The sequence below is a fragment of the Pezoporus occidentalis genome, unplaced genomic scaffold, assembly GCF_034315485.1.
Source record: "Pezoporus occidentalis ecotype Australia unplaced genomic scaffold, CSIRO_AGI_Poc_V1 ctg4, whole genome shotgun sequence".
Classification (NCBI taxonomy): domain Eukaryota; kingdom Metazoa; phylum Chordata; class Aves; order Psittaciformes; family Psittacidae; genus Pezoporus; species Pezoporus occidentalis.
The window spans coordinates 15,601,627-15,620,231 of NW_026915724.1; the positions used below are offsets into that span (position 1 = coordinate 15,601,627).

At 39.9% G+C, this 18,605-nt stretch overlaps 1 protein-coding gene across 2 annotated transcripts in view; it reads left to right on the plus strand.

Annotated features, from left to right (window-relative positions):
• CDH2 (cadherin 2) overlaps window positions 1-18,605 on the plus strand; it is a 121,020-nt gene that overhangs the window by 99,928 nt on the left and 2,487 nt on the right. For both annotated transcript variants that reach the window (XM_062632788.1, XM_062632789.1), the window contains one exon: window positions 12,491-12,655. In XM_062632788.1, coding sequence (XP_062488772.1) covers window positions 12,491-12,655 — 165 coding nt within the window. The remainder of the gene's footprint in view (window positions 1-12,490; window positions 12,656-18,605) is intronic.

The following is an 18,605-nucleotide window of genomic DNA, read 5'->3' on the forward strand; positions in this document are numbered from 1 at the left end:
GTGCTGCAGATTGAAAACTTTCAGCATGGTTGTAACAGTGTACAGGGAGAGTAAAATACTGAATAGTTTAGAAATGGTACTGAAGTCTCTCTTGTCTATCTTGTACTGTGCTCCTCCTCTCATACTGAGGTATAGACAGAGGCTGTCTTTGTGAGAGGTATAGTCAGGGTAGTGTGGTAGGAGGCAACATGGTGTCAATGCTGTAGGGATTAGCAGGATGTAAACCATCCCCAAATGCAGCCTTTCACTGCAGTGAATGAGCATAGTACATTCAATGAAAGGAAAAACTGACAGTGGGTGGAGTAGCAGTAAAGTGAAGTGGTAAGAAATGTGAAATTAGGATCATTTCCTCTCACTGTGAGTAAAGGAAGCACCTAGACACAGGTGTCTCAGTGAATGAAAACTGAATGATTTTTAACCACAAAACCCCTGCTTGCTTTCTTAAGGCAAATTTTAAAGCCACAGTTAAAAATTAATTTTCTTAGCTGCCAGCCATGTAGTTTGGGTACACTCGTCCCTTTCCTGATCCAGCAGTAGACCGTCGTGCCTGAGAGTCTAAAAGGTCTTTTATGTACTCCAAACATAACCAGCAATACAGGAAAAGAAAGTAAAAGCTGATGTGAAGCATATAGCAAGCTTTTATATGTATATTTCTATTGCCAGACTTTTAGACCACTATGTAGACAAAAAGGGAAGAGGCCCTCCCACGGCTCTGGAGTTAAGAATTTATTCCTGTACAGAATGGCCGAATAGAGAACATAAACTTGTCATGTAGGCACTTAATTTTCTATCTATGATGCATGATGGAAATACGTTCTGTCTTGCTTTTCAGGGGGATTATTATACTTAATTTTAGTTTGATGTTTTGTAAAATCTATTTTCTGTTTGTGCTTAACTAGATAATAGTTCCAGGTTAATTTGTTCTCAATTTCCTCCTTGCCTCCTTCACCTCATGTGCCCAGGCGAAAGAAGGACGATTATATTTGCTTGAGTTTTATTCAGTTTTGCACACATTTTATGTGAGATTTAAGAACTTGGAATGCTAAGCTTCTTAAACGTCCCAACAAGTTCCCTGCCGAGTAGTAATCTCATTTTTGCAAACCGTGCCTTAGCAAAATACTATACAAGCAAAGCTGTGTGCAAAACATTGTGGGCAAAAGGCACTGGCCATAAGGATCTTTGCATTTTGTCAAAGTTAAAGTAAGCATTAAAGTGTCAAAGTTACTGTCCTAAAAATGCATGAGACTGCCAGCAAAAATCCATTTTCAGAATGGGGCCTCATATGGTAAAACTGGCACTGTTCTATTAAAATCAAGAAAAAATATTTCATGTCAACCTTGCATCCACAAGTCATCAACAGATGACAGAGGAAAATGTATTACATCAGTATTAACTTTTTATGGTGCATTCTTTCCAAAGCATCAGGATTGATTGAACTAGCAGCTTCAGTAGAAGGCAGGGCACAAGGTGACTCAGAAACACGGGACCATCCAACCCAGGGTACATCTCATGCAGCAAAACAGAAGGGAATGCTCAAAGCGTCATGTGAATCTCAGTGAAAACAGTATTACAAACTCCTCAGATATTTTTATCATCTGTACCTCTTTAAATTACTTACTTCTATTTATAGCAAGCAAATTACTTAGGCTTTTTTGAAATCACCTGCTTTTCTGGGTGAATACTTGAAGATTTGCCTGCTGTTGCCTAATTTTTCTTGTTTATCCAAGATGTTTAGGTGACCTGAAGATACAGCTGGTAAGGCTTGAAGATAAGTGAAGTCAGGACTCTGCATCCTGAACCAAAGTACTTTTAGATTAGTGGGTTTGCTGTTGAGGTAATTTTATTTAAGAGGGTTCATTTGTTCATTTGAAAGTTATGCAGTTTTGTTTCTTAGCTGTCATTGCAGACCCAGAAACTCCTAAAGTACCCTTGGCACATTCCTTTCAAACTCTTTGTATGTGCCATCAGGGTAATGTCTCCCGCAGCACATTTTATGAGTTCCAAATTCCAGCTAGTTCTTCCTAGTCATAGCAACTGTCAACAAAAAGGTGGAATTCCTGCTTGATTTTGTTTGTTGTTTTGTTGTTTGGTTGGGTTTTTTTCTCTCCTGTGCTAACATTTTGAAGGAATTATGCTGTAAAGTCTGTCACAAAAGAGCAGTTTTTTCCGTAGTGAAGGTCTTCTATTAATCCCAGTTGAGGCCATCTTGGCCTGCTTTGTTCACTCTGACAGACTGAATGCTTGTAAAGAAAATTGAGGTTCTTGAATGATTCATAGTCTTCTTCTAGCCTGGCATGATGTACACAGGGTGGTGTGATCTTCACAGCAGTTGAGAAAAATGCTTTTAATTCCCTAAACCAGAAAAGCTCTTGAGCCATAGGTCATAACTGAAGTCAGCCTGCTCCCCACTGAACAGCATTGTCAATACTGAAAATGTTCTGGTCTTTTGTCACCTAGTTTCTTGCGGGATGAAAAACTGTACAGCACTCCTGTTATTCCAGGCAGAAACATTTTTTCCTGATATTGGGAAAGATCAATGTAGTAGCAGAAGCTGGGGACAACAGGGTATGGAGAGGAAGCAGAGGTATTCCAGATATTGTTGGGACATGAGAGGCTTTGAGTCAGCATTGTTCCCCCAAAGTCAGTGGTTGGACCAGTTTGGTTGCTGGTTTGAGGAGGGAGGGGAAGTGTTGTGGGGTTTTTTAGTTTACTTTAGAGGTTGGTTGTTCAGTTTGTTGGTTGTTTTTTCTGTTTGTTTCGGTTTTCTGTTTGTTTTTCAGTTTGGCATCTGAATCTTTGACTTAGCAGTTGGGGTGGGGGACACTACAGTTTGCTATATTCTGAAATAGAAGTGCCTAGTTATTGCTGGTAGTGACCCTCTTGATTATTACTTGACCATGATCTAGAGGTTGCAGTTTTTTTCACAAATGCAAGGTGTGAGGTACAAATGACGAATATTCTCTCCCAACACGATGTGCTCTCAACTTGTAATACTGTTGTCAGTCTGAATTCCAAAACCTCATGTCAGCTGAGTGTTAAAGCAATTAGCACTTGTCTGCAGCATAGTTCACGCACATAGCAGATCACAACCTATAAGCATCAGTAATTTGTTTTCATTGCATGTCTCAGGCCGTTTGTGTGATTTACATTGAAGCAGTGGGTGCTTGACTGGGATACGTGCAGCATATGTCAGCCTGGTAACTGTGATATATCTTTTTCTATGTTATTGCCTCTGTATACATCTCATTGCACAAGATGATCCTCTCATCTCCTTTGAGCCCATTTCTATAGTGTTTTCTGAATTCTGGTAGTACTTGTTCACACAGGTGGTCCTGTTTGTCGTGGTTTAAACCCGGTCAGGTAACTCGTTCGCTCACTTCCCCCCCTTTTCTTGCCCTCCCCCTGCTCTCGGAGGGACGGAGAGGAGAATCAAAAAGAATGCAACTCCCACGGGTTGAGATAAGAACAGTTTAGTAACTAAGGTATAACACAAATCACTACTGCTACCACCAATGATAATAATGATAAAGGAAATAACAAGGGAAGAGAATACATCATCTCACCACCAGCCGACCGATAACTCGCCCCCCCAGCCCGACCAAGCTCCGACCGATACCTCCTCCAACCCTGCAGTCTCCCAGCCCTTCCGGCTAACTCCCAGTTACATCCTGGGCATGACGTGCTGTGGTATGGAATACCTCTTTGGTCAGTTTGGGTCAGGTGTCCTGTCTCTGCTTCCTCCTGGCTCCCCCTCCTCCCTGGCAGAGCATGAGCCTCACAAAGTCCTTGGCCAAACCAAAACATCGCTTGTTATCAGCTCTGTTCCCGAGCTGAAAGTCAAAACACTGCACTACACCAGCTACCAAGGAGGAGAAAAATGACTGCTACTGCTGAACCCAGGACATTATCCACCCCTTATTCCATACCATTCACGTCATGCTCAGATCCCACATTTTCAATATACCATCACTCTTATCTCAGTGCACTCTTATCTTAGTGCACGGACCAGTCCCTATAAAGCTGCTGTGTCCATCTGGTCCATGATGTCAGGCTCCATCTCTTGTAACAGTCTTCCAGAGCAGGAGAGACTGTGTGCAGTGCTCACACTTGTGAATAACCTGGGCAATATTGTCCATTGCTAAGTCCACCCCTCGATCATGAGTCCATCTCTGTGTTGCATCTCTGCTCTGATGGCCTGAAGTGCCATGGGCCCACCAGGCTTAAAATAATTCACTGTCCCCTTCAGCAGTTTCTGCAGCTTGTTGCTGGGGACTCCATACAGCTGCCTTCCATCGCCAATGCTTCCAAAGCACTGGAGGGGCCCAGTGGACTAGATACTTGCCCATACTGTCCCACACACCCTGCCACTCATGACTGTCCAGCCTTGGGGAAAACCTCTTGGTCCCCCTACATCGTCGTCTAACCCCAGACAAGACCCAAACCTGACTCTGCTTAACTTTTGAGATCAGACAAAATGGTTGTGGGTAGCACACAGTCTGTGTGTGTGCCAACATGCTGATCCCCATCACAATCAGCAGGCAGGTCCCAAGGATGCCCAAAGGCCATTCAAAACCTTCAGAACTCTCAAACGATGCTGCTGTACTTGTCACTGGGGCTGGTGTAGCTGCTGTGCTTGTCACTGGGGCTGGTGTAGCCGCTGTGCTTGCCGGCTCTCCCACCGCCAGCTTCTCTTTTCCTGAGTCCAGCTCTTCCTCCTCTGCCTTGCTGGGAAATGCTGCCTGGTCTCCTGCATCCTCCTGGGGCTCGGCGGGCGGCTTCCGGGAAACGCTGTCGGCCGTCGCGGGGCTGGGCTCGGCCGCGGGGCTCGGCTCTTCCGCGGGGCTTGGCTCCTCCGCGGGGCTGGGCTCGGCCGCGGGGCTCGGCTCCTCCGCGGGGCTCGGCTCCTCCGCCGCCTTCTCCCGCTGCTCGGCAGCCGCTTCCTTCTGCTCCTCGACCACCCCGACCTCCTCCACCGGCAGCCGTCCCCTCGCGGCCTCCGGCCCCGCTCCCGCCGCCGCTTGGTGCCCGGGGCCGCTCTCCCGGGCCGCTTCAGCAGCCGCCGGCTCCCGGGGCCGCTCCCCCTCGGCTCCCCGCAGCCTCACGAAGATGGAGAGTAGGGTGAGGGCCAGGACGGTGAAGAGCAGCCGGACGGCCAGGTACAAGTCCACGGCCACGTCCGTCCCGCCCTGCTGCTGGAGCCCGCCCGTATTACAAGCCATTGCCATAAAGCACAGTGAGACAAGAACCTTAGCCCAGGCCCCATACTTGATAAACACTAACACCGCAAATACCGGCTCTACGTAAGTTACAACATTCTGAAGCTGTGAGATCAAGCGAAACAACTCTGAGAGCCAATAAATCAGCATTGTGACGAGTGACTATTAATCTGGTCAGATCTGTCGTTATCTCAACCCTTCGTGCCCCACGTTGGGCGCCAAAAAGAACTGTCGTGGTTTAAACCCGGTCAGGTAACTCGTTCGCTCACTTCCCCCCCTTTTCTTGCCCTCCCCCTGCTCTCGGAGGGACGGAGAGGAGAATCAAAAAGAATGCAACTCCCACGGGTTGAGATAAGAACAGTTTAGTAACTAAGGTATAACACAAATCACTACTGCTACCACCAATGATAATAATGATAAAGGAAATAACAAGGGAAGAGAATACATCATCTCACCACCAGCCGACCGATAACTCGCCCCCCCAGCCCGACCAAGCTCCGACCGATACCTCCTCCAACCCTGCAGTCTCCCAGCCCTTCCGGCTAATTCCCAGTTACATCCTGGGCATGACGTGCTGTGGTATGGAATACCTCTTTGGTCAGTTTGGGTCAGGTGTCCTGTCTCTGCTTCCTCCTGGCTCCCCCTCCTCCCTGGCAGAGCATGAGCCTCACAAAGTCCTTGGCCAAACCAAAACATCGCTTGTTATCAGCTCTGTTCCCGAGCTGAAAGTCAAAACACTGCACTACACCAGCTACCAAGGAGGAGAAAAATGACTGCTACTGCTGAACCCAGGACACTGTTGAAGCAAGTTCTCTGAGCAAGTGGGTGGTATGCTTTGAAAGTATTGCAGATTAGCTGTTTTGAACCTGTATTTTAATCTAGCTCTCAGATCTCTTCAGCACAAGAGTTTCCAACACAATGATTTTGCTATCGTTCACAGTAATTTTCATCCATAAAGATTCTAAGTGTTCCTTTCTGGAACACCTTTTCTTATGGGTCTTTTCAGACATTAGTCAATAGCTTGGTGTTTTTTTCATATTTTATTATATGTTTATATAGAAAAATAGTAGCATTTATTTAAAAGGTGATAATAGCATTAAGAACATAATACGTTATTTTTATGTGTGCAAGATCTAAATTCCTCCTTTATAGAAAGGGTGGCATTTGTGTGTCGTTGACAAAAATGAACTTGGTAATCTTTTGGCATTTTAGGGTTTTGTTCTGGTTTTTCGTGTGTATGTTTTGGTTTGGTTTTGTGTTTTTTTTTTTGGGGGGGGGAGTCAAGGCAGGTTCCTTATAGTCATAACTTCCTGTATGCCTGCATCTTAAGATAACAGTGGTCATCTGTGTTGGATCTTATTGTAACCTCTGTTTGTAAATACAACGGTTGTAATCAAATTCATTTGATTTTATTTTCACCACCCTATCTAAGTGTTATTCAGATCACATTCTAACCTTAATTTTGCATTGCATTAAGATTGGAATATGTTTTATGTTTAGAAATTTTAATGATAATGAAATAACTGTTGCTAAGACATCCCTAGGAATATACAATATCATAATAGAATGTAGTTATTTTGGGGGTTGTGTTTGCTTACTAAGACGTTAACTTCATTTTTTGAATGAGCAACTCATGCAGTGTTCCCGTGGAGGAATTACTGTCATTCCTTAGTGAATCTTTATCTCATCATACGAAAAGTAATGTTTCTGTAATTCCATTAAAAAATTCTTTTGTCTTTTATCCTGTCTAGACTGTCCCTGTTACAGTGTTTTATGTGCAGCTAGAGTTTAACTTTCACCTTTTTTGTTATTAGAAAAAGCTAAGTTAGCTTCTTGGTTACCTTAAAAATGAATACCCCAGATGGATCTATAATAAAAACAAATGGGAAAAGCAATATGACAGAAAGTAATCAGAATGTGAGAGGCAATTAAAGAACAACTGCTAGCAGAGTCATTCTGACTAGCTTCCCACCTGTAGCCTATGTCTAGTCAGTCCTCTCTGCTTTGTTTCTGGTTTTGGTATGGGTTTTTTGGTTTGGTTTGTTTTTTTTAGTTTGTTTTTTGGTGGGGTGGGTGGTCTATTATTTCAGCAGATGTAAGATTTAGGGCAAACTGTAGTGTTTTGCAGAACTCGGGCAATATTTTGTGTGCAAATTTCTCATAGCTTTTCAGGGTGATGTTTGGTGTGTTTGGGGGTAGGATGGTAAGATATAGCAGGATTGGGTTTCATTTCCTTTTTCTTTGTTTTTAAAAGATCTTGGCAGATGGGAACATTCAACTGTGTAAAAATATTTCTTCCCTTGCTTCCCCATCCCATTCCTCTATCGGAATAGACAGTGATTCTCTTTGGAACAAAAAGGCAAAGCAGAACATGTGTTTTATCCATAGGTACTTCAAGTCATAGTTTGCTTTATTCTCTTAAGCCAAATAAAAAATAGGGTTTACACTAAGGCATCATACTATAAAAGGGGTGACTGAAATGCACACTTCTGCCAATGTTGCTTTTCATGCGCTTACACCACTGCAGCTGATTTTGTTCAGTGAATTATGCATACAGCTCTCGCCATCAAATTAAGTGATCTGGTGACAATTGAATTGATTATTTCTTGCATGGAATAGATCTGAGCTTTCATATTTCTTTGTAAAGGCTGCATCCTTTGAAAATGAGAAACAGGTGTAGCGTTTTTGTTATATTAGTCATATCTTCAGGCCTGTATTCATGCATAGCTGAAGATTTAGTTCAGTACAAGGTAAATAAACAAGTCATCCCTGAAAGTGTATAACAGTCTTGTGAATGGCCAGGAAATAAACTAAGAGCTCTGAGATAACTGAGAATCTAGATACATAAATTATTAATAAATGTGTCAGGCTGCACGTGCTAGGATGTATCAATGTGAATGTTAGAGAAACCTTCTTAGTAGTGAGTGGAAAGCTCAATTTAGATGTAGTATATTCCACTATTTTCAGAGTTTTCTGCTCTGGAAAACAGTGATGTCTGTGCACAGCAATTCATAGTTTTAGTAAGTTGTGGTTTCATTCTGTTGTTTGCAGTTCTGCTTTATAATGCTCCAGTGTGCATTCATATAAAGCAGGTCCAGTCACTGTAAAACTTTTAAGTTTTAGCAAAGTACTTGAGTAGATCTTCTAAAATACAAACACAAACAGAACAGCTGATTCAGGAGAAAAAAAACCCACAGTTGACTTTATAAAACTAGAAGCTTTATTTTCTGGCCTATTCCCTCATTTTTATTTTGGTTTTTTTTTTTTTTTCAGAAATTATAGAATTTGGTAACTGTCTGTCAGAAAGCAGCATACTTTCTAAAAAAATCTTGTCAACTGCTGTACCTGATGACTGCCATATGAGGGATTATCACTCAGATACTGTTAAATTAATAGCTTCATTGCACAAGAGGAAGTTGTTTAAGGGAAGAGATTTTGAAGGCTGCGTTATCTTGAATCTCTGTAAATCAGTGATTACTCTTGAATATGAAATGGCCTTCCCTTCTATTTTGGGCATTTCTTCTATTCAAGTTGAGATATTTAGATGGTGCTTCAAACTGCTGTGTAGATGTTCTTAAGGAATTGCTTCTTGGGGTTTTGGACTCTTCTGCCTACACATCTTGTAAGGTGGTTAATTTGTTTTGGCTTGGATAGCTGGTTTTGACATTTAGCACTTTCTCACTGGGATCTCACATTTCAGGAATGTGAGATGGGAGCTAGTAATCGTGTAAGTCTGTTTAATGCTGTCTAGAACTAGGTGAATAGCTAATAAGGTCAATATTTGTAATCAGCTTGGTGGGGAGGCAGTTGGTGGGGTTTTGTGTTTTTTTTGAGATTGTTGAATTTCATAAGATGCAACTTCTGATAAAATGCCCTTTTAGTACATCATGATTTTATTTTCTTTCTTAAAAGCAAATCAAACCCAGAGTTTTTTCTGCTACAACACACATCAGAGGTTTTTTTCAGCAAGAGCAAATAGTGGTACCAGAGGTGCTAACCAAGGAGGCAAAAGTGCTGGTGGTTACATCCAGAGTTATATTGATAAAGCATTAAGATTACCATGTCTTGAACCACCAGTTATCTAAAAGGTAGCTTTATTTGTTCATTGTGACATTAGATCACTTTATAAACAAGGACAAGGACCAAGGGATTGTTCAGTTTGCTTTGCTTAGATCCCTGTCATAGAATGGCAGGTGTTTGCTTCTCTGTTGACTGTAGATTTGGACAATCAGACTAGTAAAAATTTCTGGTTTCTAAAGGCCTAGTTTTGCTAGATGCAGAATGGGAAAAAAACAGTATGTTTTAGTGACCTTCCAATAGAGAAAAACTGCTAATAGGGTTTCCCTTCCATAAACAATCTAAGCTTGTCCAGAAATTTGAGGAGAAAAACTCCAAATGCTCTATTTGGATTTGCTTAAATCCAGACTGAACTAAGGGAAAGAAGTATTTGTTCTAAAATTGCTGAGGTTAGGGCTGAACATCAGACATAAGTAATTAAATGCCTCCAACAAAAATCGGCAGCCGCACGAACTAGACGCTCACAACCTAGTTTACAACCTATCATATTTCCAATGGAGGGCCTAGTCTTGCTCCTCATTAGTCCTTCAGCAGATTGTAATTATGAACAGGTTATCTGGAAAAAGACTGGAGTAAAGGCAAACGTTGTTGACTTGTCCTGAAATAATGACCCAGAACATTGCTCAAAGCTGGTGCTTCGAACTTATCCAGCATGTTTTGTTCTCTCTCTGATGTGCCACAGTCTTCCTTTTAGCTGTCGCTTCTGCCTTTAGCTATCTTAAACTCTGCTTGAGACTAACTTTGAAGTCTGTTCAGGAGCTACATGAAAAGTTTTCCCATTTTTCTAGCTGTGAATGCTGCATTGAGTGAAGAGATGAAATTTTAGCAGCCCTAAACAGCTTATGCCCTGGCTCTTTAAAACATTTTTCCTTCTTTTGCTTTGCAATAATTGAGTAGAGTTGACTTTAGACAGAATGTTGAAACAGCTGGAGTCTTTGCATGATGCTGTGTTTGTACAGCACTAAGCCAGTTTGGGGAGATGGTGGATGACTTGCCATACCTGACTGATGTACAGTTAGTATTGATTTTAATGATATGAGAGATTTGAGAGTCTGTGGTTATAAGCACAATGGATCGATCTTCTCTTCCTGCCCAGACACTAATAGACCTGCAGAATAAATTTCCTCTGATTGAAGAGTAGTTTCATAAATTATCCTAGAAAAGAAAACCAAAGTGGGATTCCACATAAAAACACATTCTGCACTGCTGTTGCCTTGCAGATGGCAATCTTTGCTTTCTTTTTAGCTATAGAGCCTGGGAATGTCTCTAACTGTAGATACGCTCAAGAGAATGGCCTTAGATGTGAAGATAATAGCCTGACTGACTTGTCATATAGAAATGCAGTATGAATCCACTAATGAGAAAAAGAATTGAATGCATGAGTAGATAGAAAAAATATTTTATCTTTATAAAACTGAAATGACCAGAGACACTCTCCAGAACTTCATATACTGTTATTTAACTATACCCATTTGAACTCCTCCATAAGGAAAAGTTTAGTATTAAAAAAATAGTATTTTTTATTTCTCCCTCTTGGCATTTTCCATGTTTCATTTTTTGATTGGGTATGAAAAGTACTTTTGGATTACATATTTATAAATTCTAGAAAGTGCATTCTTCTCTGATAGGATTTTCTGATAGCAGGTCTCTAAACTACTTTGATTTATTTTATGTAACAAAAAAGGAAAGGATAAAAAGTTCTCTTCTGCTTACTTTTCTCCAATTCATGATGCTTCATGGAGATCACTTACTCTGTTTGGTACACGAAGAACCAAAGGGTAGGAGCTATAGCTCTGCCACAAAGAACTTGTAATCTAATTAAAGCATATGAAGCTGCATTCTCAGATCTCAGTGGAGCTGTTCCACCCTTTTTGATTATGTATTTGTGTGCAGTCAGCTGAGGACCCAAGTAACAAATTAGGAGGTGTATTGGATTTGATAGTCAGTTACAATTCTCCCAACAAACTACCTTCACGGCTGTCAACAAGCCTTTCCTTCTGTTGAAAAATCTGGGTTTGAGAGTATGACCCCAAAAAGGACCTACATCCCATGAGGTGACAGCAGAAGTAAATGCTTGCATTCCTTCTTTTAGGAGCCAGTAAAAAAACAATGAAAACCTTATTGTCTGTCCAGACAACTTCCAGCAAGTTGTGATTTATAAATAAGATTTCTACCAGAATAATACTGTTGTAGAATAGAGACTGTTGATAAAGGAGCGTATTTAAGATGCTGCTCAATTGCTTGGATTATTTGTGGGGCAGCCTATCTGGCATATAGTAGAGTTGGCATGAACTCCAGTCTACTGGTAGTCTGTGAATGGATTTAGTTTTAAGCCTTTAAGCCCAGTTCTTTGTTCTGCATTTTTACCAGTGCCTTGTGCTAAGGCATCCTAGAATATGACTACTTTCTAGGCATTACAACAGTGAGGTGAATGACAATGCTGACATGTATCAGACTGTGCAAGTAGTATGCAGGAATATCTGTCTCAAATGCATAAACATCCATCTAATTAAAATTTTTATATACATACATTCTGCTTATTGGGATTCATAATGCTATGTTAGCTTCATCAGTCTGCCAGAGTTTGAAACTGTGGCATCAAATACTTAATGCACAGATCCACAAGTAATCTCTAGAAAAGTGCTTAGAATTAAGGCCAAATCTGAGGAGCTTTGTACTTCTTACGACATTTTCCAACTTTGGCTTTCATATTATGGAAGCCACATGAAATCGGTAAGGAGTCTTAAATTCATTCTTTGAAGGTATTATAGAAAGCTGGAGAGCAGTACTCTTGCCTCTTTCTTGGGATGTGAGAATGTCTGGCATTTGTTTGCTTAGAAAAATAAGAGTTGGATTTGGCATCTTTGCTCTATGCAGTAAATCATCATTACTAGGTAAAGTGTTTAGTCTCTTAATAGTACTACTCAAATCCTTGCTGCTCAATGGAAAACTTATGAGTTTCCATCTACAAGTCTGATGGAATAGAATAAGAACGGTAGATTCCAGGAGTATAAATCAAATAACAGCCTGTTGGTGTGCAAATAACGTTACTGACTTAGTAAGCATTACAATCCTCAAAACAGGACTTCTGGTGATATGATACTTTGTGTTTCCCCTTTTTTTCCACCTCATGTTTCACCCTGACAGATTTTGTTTGAAATTCTGCTAACATACTGTCTTTGTTTCATATTTTGCAGGATTATGACTTGAGCCAGCTCCAGCAGCCTGACACTGTGGAACCAGATGCCATCAAACCTGTTGGAATCAGACGTCTTGACGAAAGGCCAATCCACGCAGAACCTCAGTATCCAGTCAGATCAGCTGCTCCGCATCCTGGGGACATTGGGGACTTCATTAATGAGGTAAAGGAGAGGAAGAGAGTTTCCTCCTAAGATATGATAACCTTTTATATTTTGTATATTGTACTCTGCATGAGCAGCAATTTATGTTTGAACATAGTAACTTTTTAAAACTTACTTATACAATTAAAGTTGTCTTGCTTAGATAGAAGTAAATTTGTTCTTGTGCAGACAAGTTTAATTAACTCATTCAAACAGAAAGGGAAGATGTATCAATTAACTTATGTACATGTGTATTAATTACATTCATAATACGTTATCAGCTGCAACCACAGTATCTCCAAGCAGATTTATTCTGTGGGTTCCAAGTAATAAATAAACTAACAAAATTATAGTTTAGCCTAAATTCATTTATTAATTCACAGTAATTTAGTAATGAAAAAAGCTAATTTTCATTTTCCTCATACATTACCCTTTGAATCTAGATAATAGTGGAAATTCAGTACCTTCAGTAAGACCGAAAGAATTCCACCAAATACGATTAGTGAGCAGGGCAGCTAAATTAAATGTTATGTAATTGCTTTTGAAACTTGTCATAGAGCTTTAGAAGTCTTTGCATTATCTTCAATTCTTCAATAAATTCTAATAAAGGTAAATGTAAGTAAGAGACTATACCAAATTACAGTTTCGAAAGAAATGTTCCTACAAATACTGGCTTCGTTATTTCTATCACTGGTCAATTGTAACTCAATGGTTTTGTGGTACTTAGAATGGAATGTGTTTCTTGTACTTGCTGATTATAGGAAAACAAATACTAACTCAAAATTTATCACTTAAAATAAGATGTATTCTGTAGATGAATTCTCTAATTTCTCATATCTTCCTTGGCAACTAAAACTGGATAGGTATTGCAGAGCTGGTTTTGCAAATGTGTTTTTTTTGTCTACTTCAAAGAAAAGTCAGGTTAATATATCAAAGTCTTTTGTGTTTGCCAGCTGCAGAAAAGTGAATTTGCTCTTCTTAAGGTATATACACTGATACAATTCTAAAAAACACCAAGACTCCAGGTTGATGACTAGCAAGAAACATACAAACATTCTCGTAGGACATTGTATCCAGTTTTGGGGAAGAGCTTCTTTTAGAAGGAGATATTTCAGTAAAGAGGATTTTTGTGTGCCATGCACTTCTAAATATTACAGTTATAATTGACTTCTGGAAAACGGTGGAGACATGGGACAGTAAAACGCCAATGTCATTGGTCAAGGCAGTGTGCACACAAAAACTTCCTTGTGCTTCCTCGTCTTTCTCCAAACAGTTTCCCATCCTGTTTTCACACAGTTGTGACCAGATACCACCCACCTGTCAGGTGGTCAGGAAGAATCCATAATCCTTGATACCCCTTTTTTCTTGTCCTCAAAGCAGTTATCAAGGTCTCTTACAGAGCCAAGACAAGGAATGAATGTGATTTGGCTGGAAAGCCACAAAGGGGCCAGAGTTTGTCTAGCCTCCTGCAATTTTTAAGTTACTTAGACCTGTTCTTACAATACTGGTTTTCAGTACATTATCACTCTTGAAGATTATAGCTTCAATGTGTACACATGGACCTGTAGAAACACTACATGCTGTCTTGATTTAACCCAATATGTTTATATTGCAGTACAGACAAGAATGGAGTCGTTTTCTCACTGTTGCCTATTTTATTAGATCAATATCTCCCTTTATCCTTCCCCTTGCCAAGAAAAGAGAAAGCTTCTACCAGCTATTTTTAGACAGCAAAATAATGTCAATAATGTCCCTGCCTCTAAAATAAACCTTGGAAATATATATGACATTAAAGAAAACATGGCAATTTTCTTGCCTGCAACTTAGCTCAGGATTAATTATATACTTTGATTGAAGAGAACTATATGAGCTAGTTTCTGTGTTTTAAGCATTATGTATTTAGCTTCTTTTTCATAAGGTATTTCTTTCTTAGGATTTCATAGCAATGTGTCATTTTACTATGGGGCATTCAACCTAACCCTCTCTCTAGCAGACAGTAGCAACCCACAGGTTGTCCGTACTGTGTTTTGGCAGAAGCCTGAGCAAAATGGAGATTTTATTTCTCCAGAACGGTATCATCTTAATTTGGATTTTATTTGAAAACTTCCTGTGGCAAATGTGATTCTAAAAAGTTGGGGGGGGGGGTAAGGTAAAAAAAATAAAAATCACTCTTTCACAATAGTACTCATTCACAGTTAAATTTCTGAATTAGCAGCATCTAGCTCCTAAACATTCAGGATGCACAGGTTTCCAGACTTTCTTCAGAGAATTCCACTAGCAGTCCTGGCAAGATTATGCCCAAACAAATTGTAAGCTTCTCTCAGTTTTACTTGGAGTAAATGGAAGAAATATCTTGGGTAAAACCCATACCAGACATTTCTTAGGGCTGCTCATAGAAAAGATACACTGAGCTGTGAAAACAACATAGCAAGATAAGAAAGGTCAAAGTTCTTATCACTCTGCATCCAGCTTCAACATTATTAGGCATAACTTTTCCCTTGGGCAGCCCTAACCCAGACCACCTGCAGAACTAGCCTGGTTGCTGTCTGAACATGGAGAAGGCTGCCTTTGAATTGTCAGTACGTTGGTAGCAAATTCTGCATTACCTCATTCATTTGAAAATATGTAAAAGATAGGTCTGGTCTTTTGGAGGACTTGGCTGTATTCCCAGAGATGCTGATCAGCATGATCCTTTCAGATGCTGGCCCATTTACAGGAACTGATATAGTCCGTTGAATACTCACCAGCTCCTCAGACATGAGCCAGCCTTGTCCAAATTAGCCTCTGAAATGCTCCAACTTTTGACAAAGAAGAGCTGTAGGTCATTGATTTCAGATATTGGAGGCTTTAGCTACCATTGCCAAACAAGCATGGGGTGGTTTTTTCTTCTTTTATTGCAGAGCTTTAGAAACAAAAAGTGAAGAAAACCTAGTGGGTCATTTTCTTTCTTTTATTTTGGCAATACTCTGTTTCTTCTGGTATATTATTTTCTAGCTGTCATCCGTTGTATTAAATCTGCTTAACTCAATGAGACATACATAAGTATGAGTATTTTGTAGTAGTGCTCTAATGACTTCTCAGTTGAAAAACAAGTTCCGAGTAGGATAAAAACTTGAAGTATTTTTATAATACTTGTACAGTTAACATATACAGAGCTATGAACTTCCTGATACAAGAAAGTTCCAGAAGTACCTTATAATCAAAATATGTTTTGCAGGCATAAGCTAAATGACCTCGGGGACTTTCTTGTTTTGTCTGTTTCAATGAGTAGATGAATCTCTAATTTAAGAAGGGAAGAACCTCCTTTTCTTCCAGCTGGGTGTACAAACAAGGCAGTGAAATAAGTCATGTGTTATTAAGAATCCTCTGCAGACCTTGTTTTCCGTTTTGAGCCTTTTAAAACATAACCTGCAGAGTGTGGAGCATAATTAACACTTAGAATAGTCAGAATTTGTAGGGCAGTTTAAATTAGTCCCGTTTGAAGTAGCTTTGTTAATTCTGTTTCCAAGAACCACCTAGAAATACATTTGCTGTCCCTAGAAATATTAAATCAATTATGTTGTGATGGAGAGTGTGTGGGTAAGAATATATTTCTAATCAATAGAGCACATAGCCTGAGGTAAACTGAATTTGCATTGCAAACTAAAGGTCTCATCCCATGAGGACATGGAGGACCCTCAGTTCATTCTTAGCAAATGGCTATTGATACAGTGCACCTTCAAGCAGAATAGACTCCCTCGATGTTTTCTGTTTTTGCCTGTCAAGTGAAAAAACGGTTCTAGATGTAAACAATTTTTTTTTTGTATTTCCCTGAAGGGCTCTGTTCTTCCTTTCCTTCTCATCAAAAGTCTGGTGAATCTGGTTGAGTACGAGGATTAATGAAAATAAAAGCATTAGATTTTGTACCGTTTTATGTTAAAGATGTTGAGGGTTTTGCTTTCCCTTGATTTGAGGTAAACTGACAATGGCACACATGCTAAGGAAAGTATTACTTAAGGTTACCATTGTTCCTCAGTCAAGGCACTGCAGTTTCTCCTTTTCTAACCCTATCTCCTCTTTAGTGAAAGTACCATGACATATGTAAAGAAGCAAGATGGTGAGATTCCTACTCAGTCTGTCCTAGTCAACCTAGTCGGTCCTATTGTAACCAAATAACTCTAACAGCTCTGCTGCCCTGAGATTCTTGAGCACATCTGGGAAGGACTTCTTTTCAGAAGCAGTTGACAACACCATGAAAGCAAAATCAGTAGAAGCAGTTCTTGGCAGCCATTTGTTGCCTTTTCAGTCATGCCAGTAAGGCAGGCTGTGATACTACCCACTGAAAGGGACAGTGTAATAAACAAAAAGGTGGCGATGCTGAAACCAGAGGGAGTTTCATAAGCTAATTTCTCTGCCATAGCTGATATCCAGTAACTCCAGGTTCAGACTTGCTATGGAATACAGCAGTAAAGCGCAGCAGTGTACTGGGTCGTTTCACAAAGTATGCTTAGCAGAGGGAAAGTGAAAAAATTGTGGTATTTCTTTGTCATTTTAGTATGCAGCGTGCCACACAAATATAGGAGAAAGCTTGGTTGTCATTTGAAGAGTTAGAGACTAAGTCATTATACTATGAATCTAAGGAATTTTTAACCAGAAGGCAGGTGAAAATGTCAGTGTAACTTGGGCCGTGCAGTTGAATCAATAGCACCATAACATGGCCTGTAGCTATGTTCTCTGAACAAAATGGATTACACACTAAGTACAACCTTTGAAACAGTGAATTTGTTAGTGAGATGTTATCTTGTAAGTCAGTAGCACAAAACCAGTTTTCCTTTTAAATGCTATCATGATACCAGCAGCAAAGTGAAAAAGAAAATAAAAGTACATCTTTCCCTTTGGAAAAAAAGATGGAAAGAGACTGCCTTGCCACCTTGCCATGGATGGCTGACAGTTAACAGAATTTTTGCAGTGATGTAGGAAAATGTTTTATTCACTGATTTTTAATAAATTAGTATCCTATGGTTGCCTGGCTGGTAGTAGGCAGAACTGGGAAGTAGCATTTCGTCTCCAAGCTGCCTTTCTGATTGACTTACACATTGATACCTGGATTCATACCTCAGCACTCCTTAAGCTCAAGTGGTATTTATTATCCTTCCCTGTCACCTGTGTTTGAAAAGCATGGGTGTCAGTCACCTCAAGCAGGCTTAAGGGAAGATGTAAATACCGTAAGGCCAGTTACTGTCTAAGAAGTAAAGTTGCATTTCTGCTTCAGCAGCAGAAATTGAGAAAGCTTTAGAACTATTTCCAGCTTTGAAGCTGGATAAGGGAATTCTTCCAACCTTGCTATTGCTGTTTCAGAATTTTAAATATTTTGTGCTTATTATGGCCATCAGGATGGAAAATGCCAAAGATAACAAGCATCCCCAATTATTCTTATCAGATAATTCAAAACTGTGCTCCTAATGCAGGCTATTAATAACCTGCTTGATGTTGTTGTACTACATGAAATGATCGTTTTAAGTCCAAAATGTGTTCTTGATTAGGGGTCATTAGTTTGATAAATATGCTGGGCCTTTCCACCACTGATTTGCGAAATTACTTTTGGTATATTTTGCACACTTTTGAATACTTTAGATAGGCAATAAAGAAATAGAATTCTCTTCTACCTTATTGATGCCATATGCTTTAATTAATGGGTTTAGCTATGTACGTATTTCTAGAAGAAAAATCAACATCCATTTCCATTATGTCACACTCAGACAAAACACAAAAAAACCCGTACTTTTCTAAAACCAGAATATATTGAATACTTTGAAGGAGGGGCACTCAGTCCTTCAAATAATGAGTATAATTAAGCCATTCTTTAAATAAATAAATATTTAAAATTAAAAATAAGACCAGCACAAATAGGTTTGGTTCAGATTAGCAGTGAGCAATTTAAAATCTTAGCTCAACCTTACAGAATTCTGGAAGATACATTATCCCTTGTCAG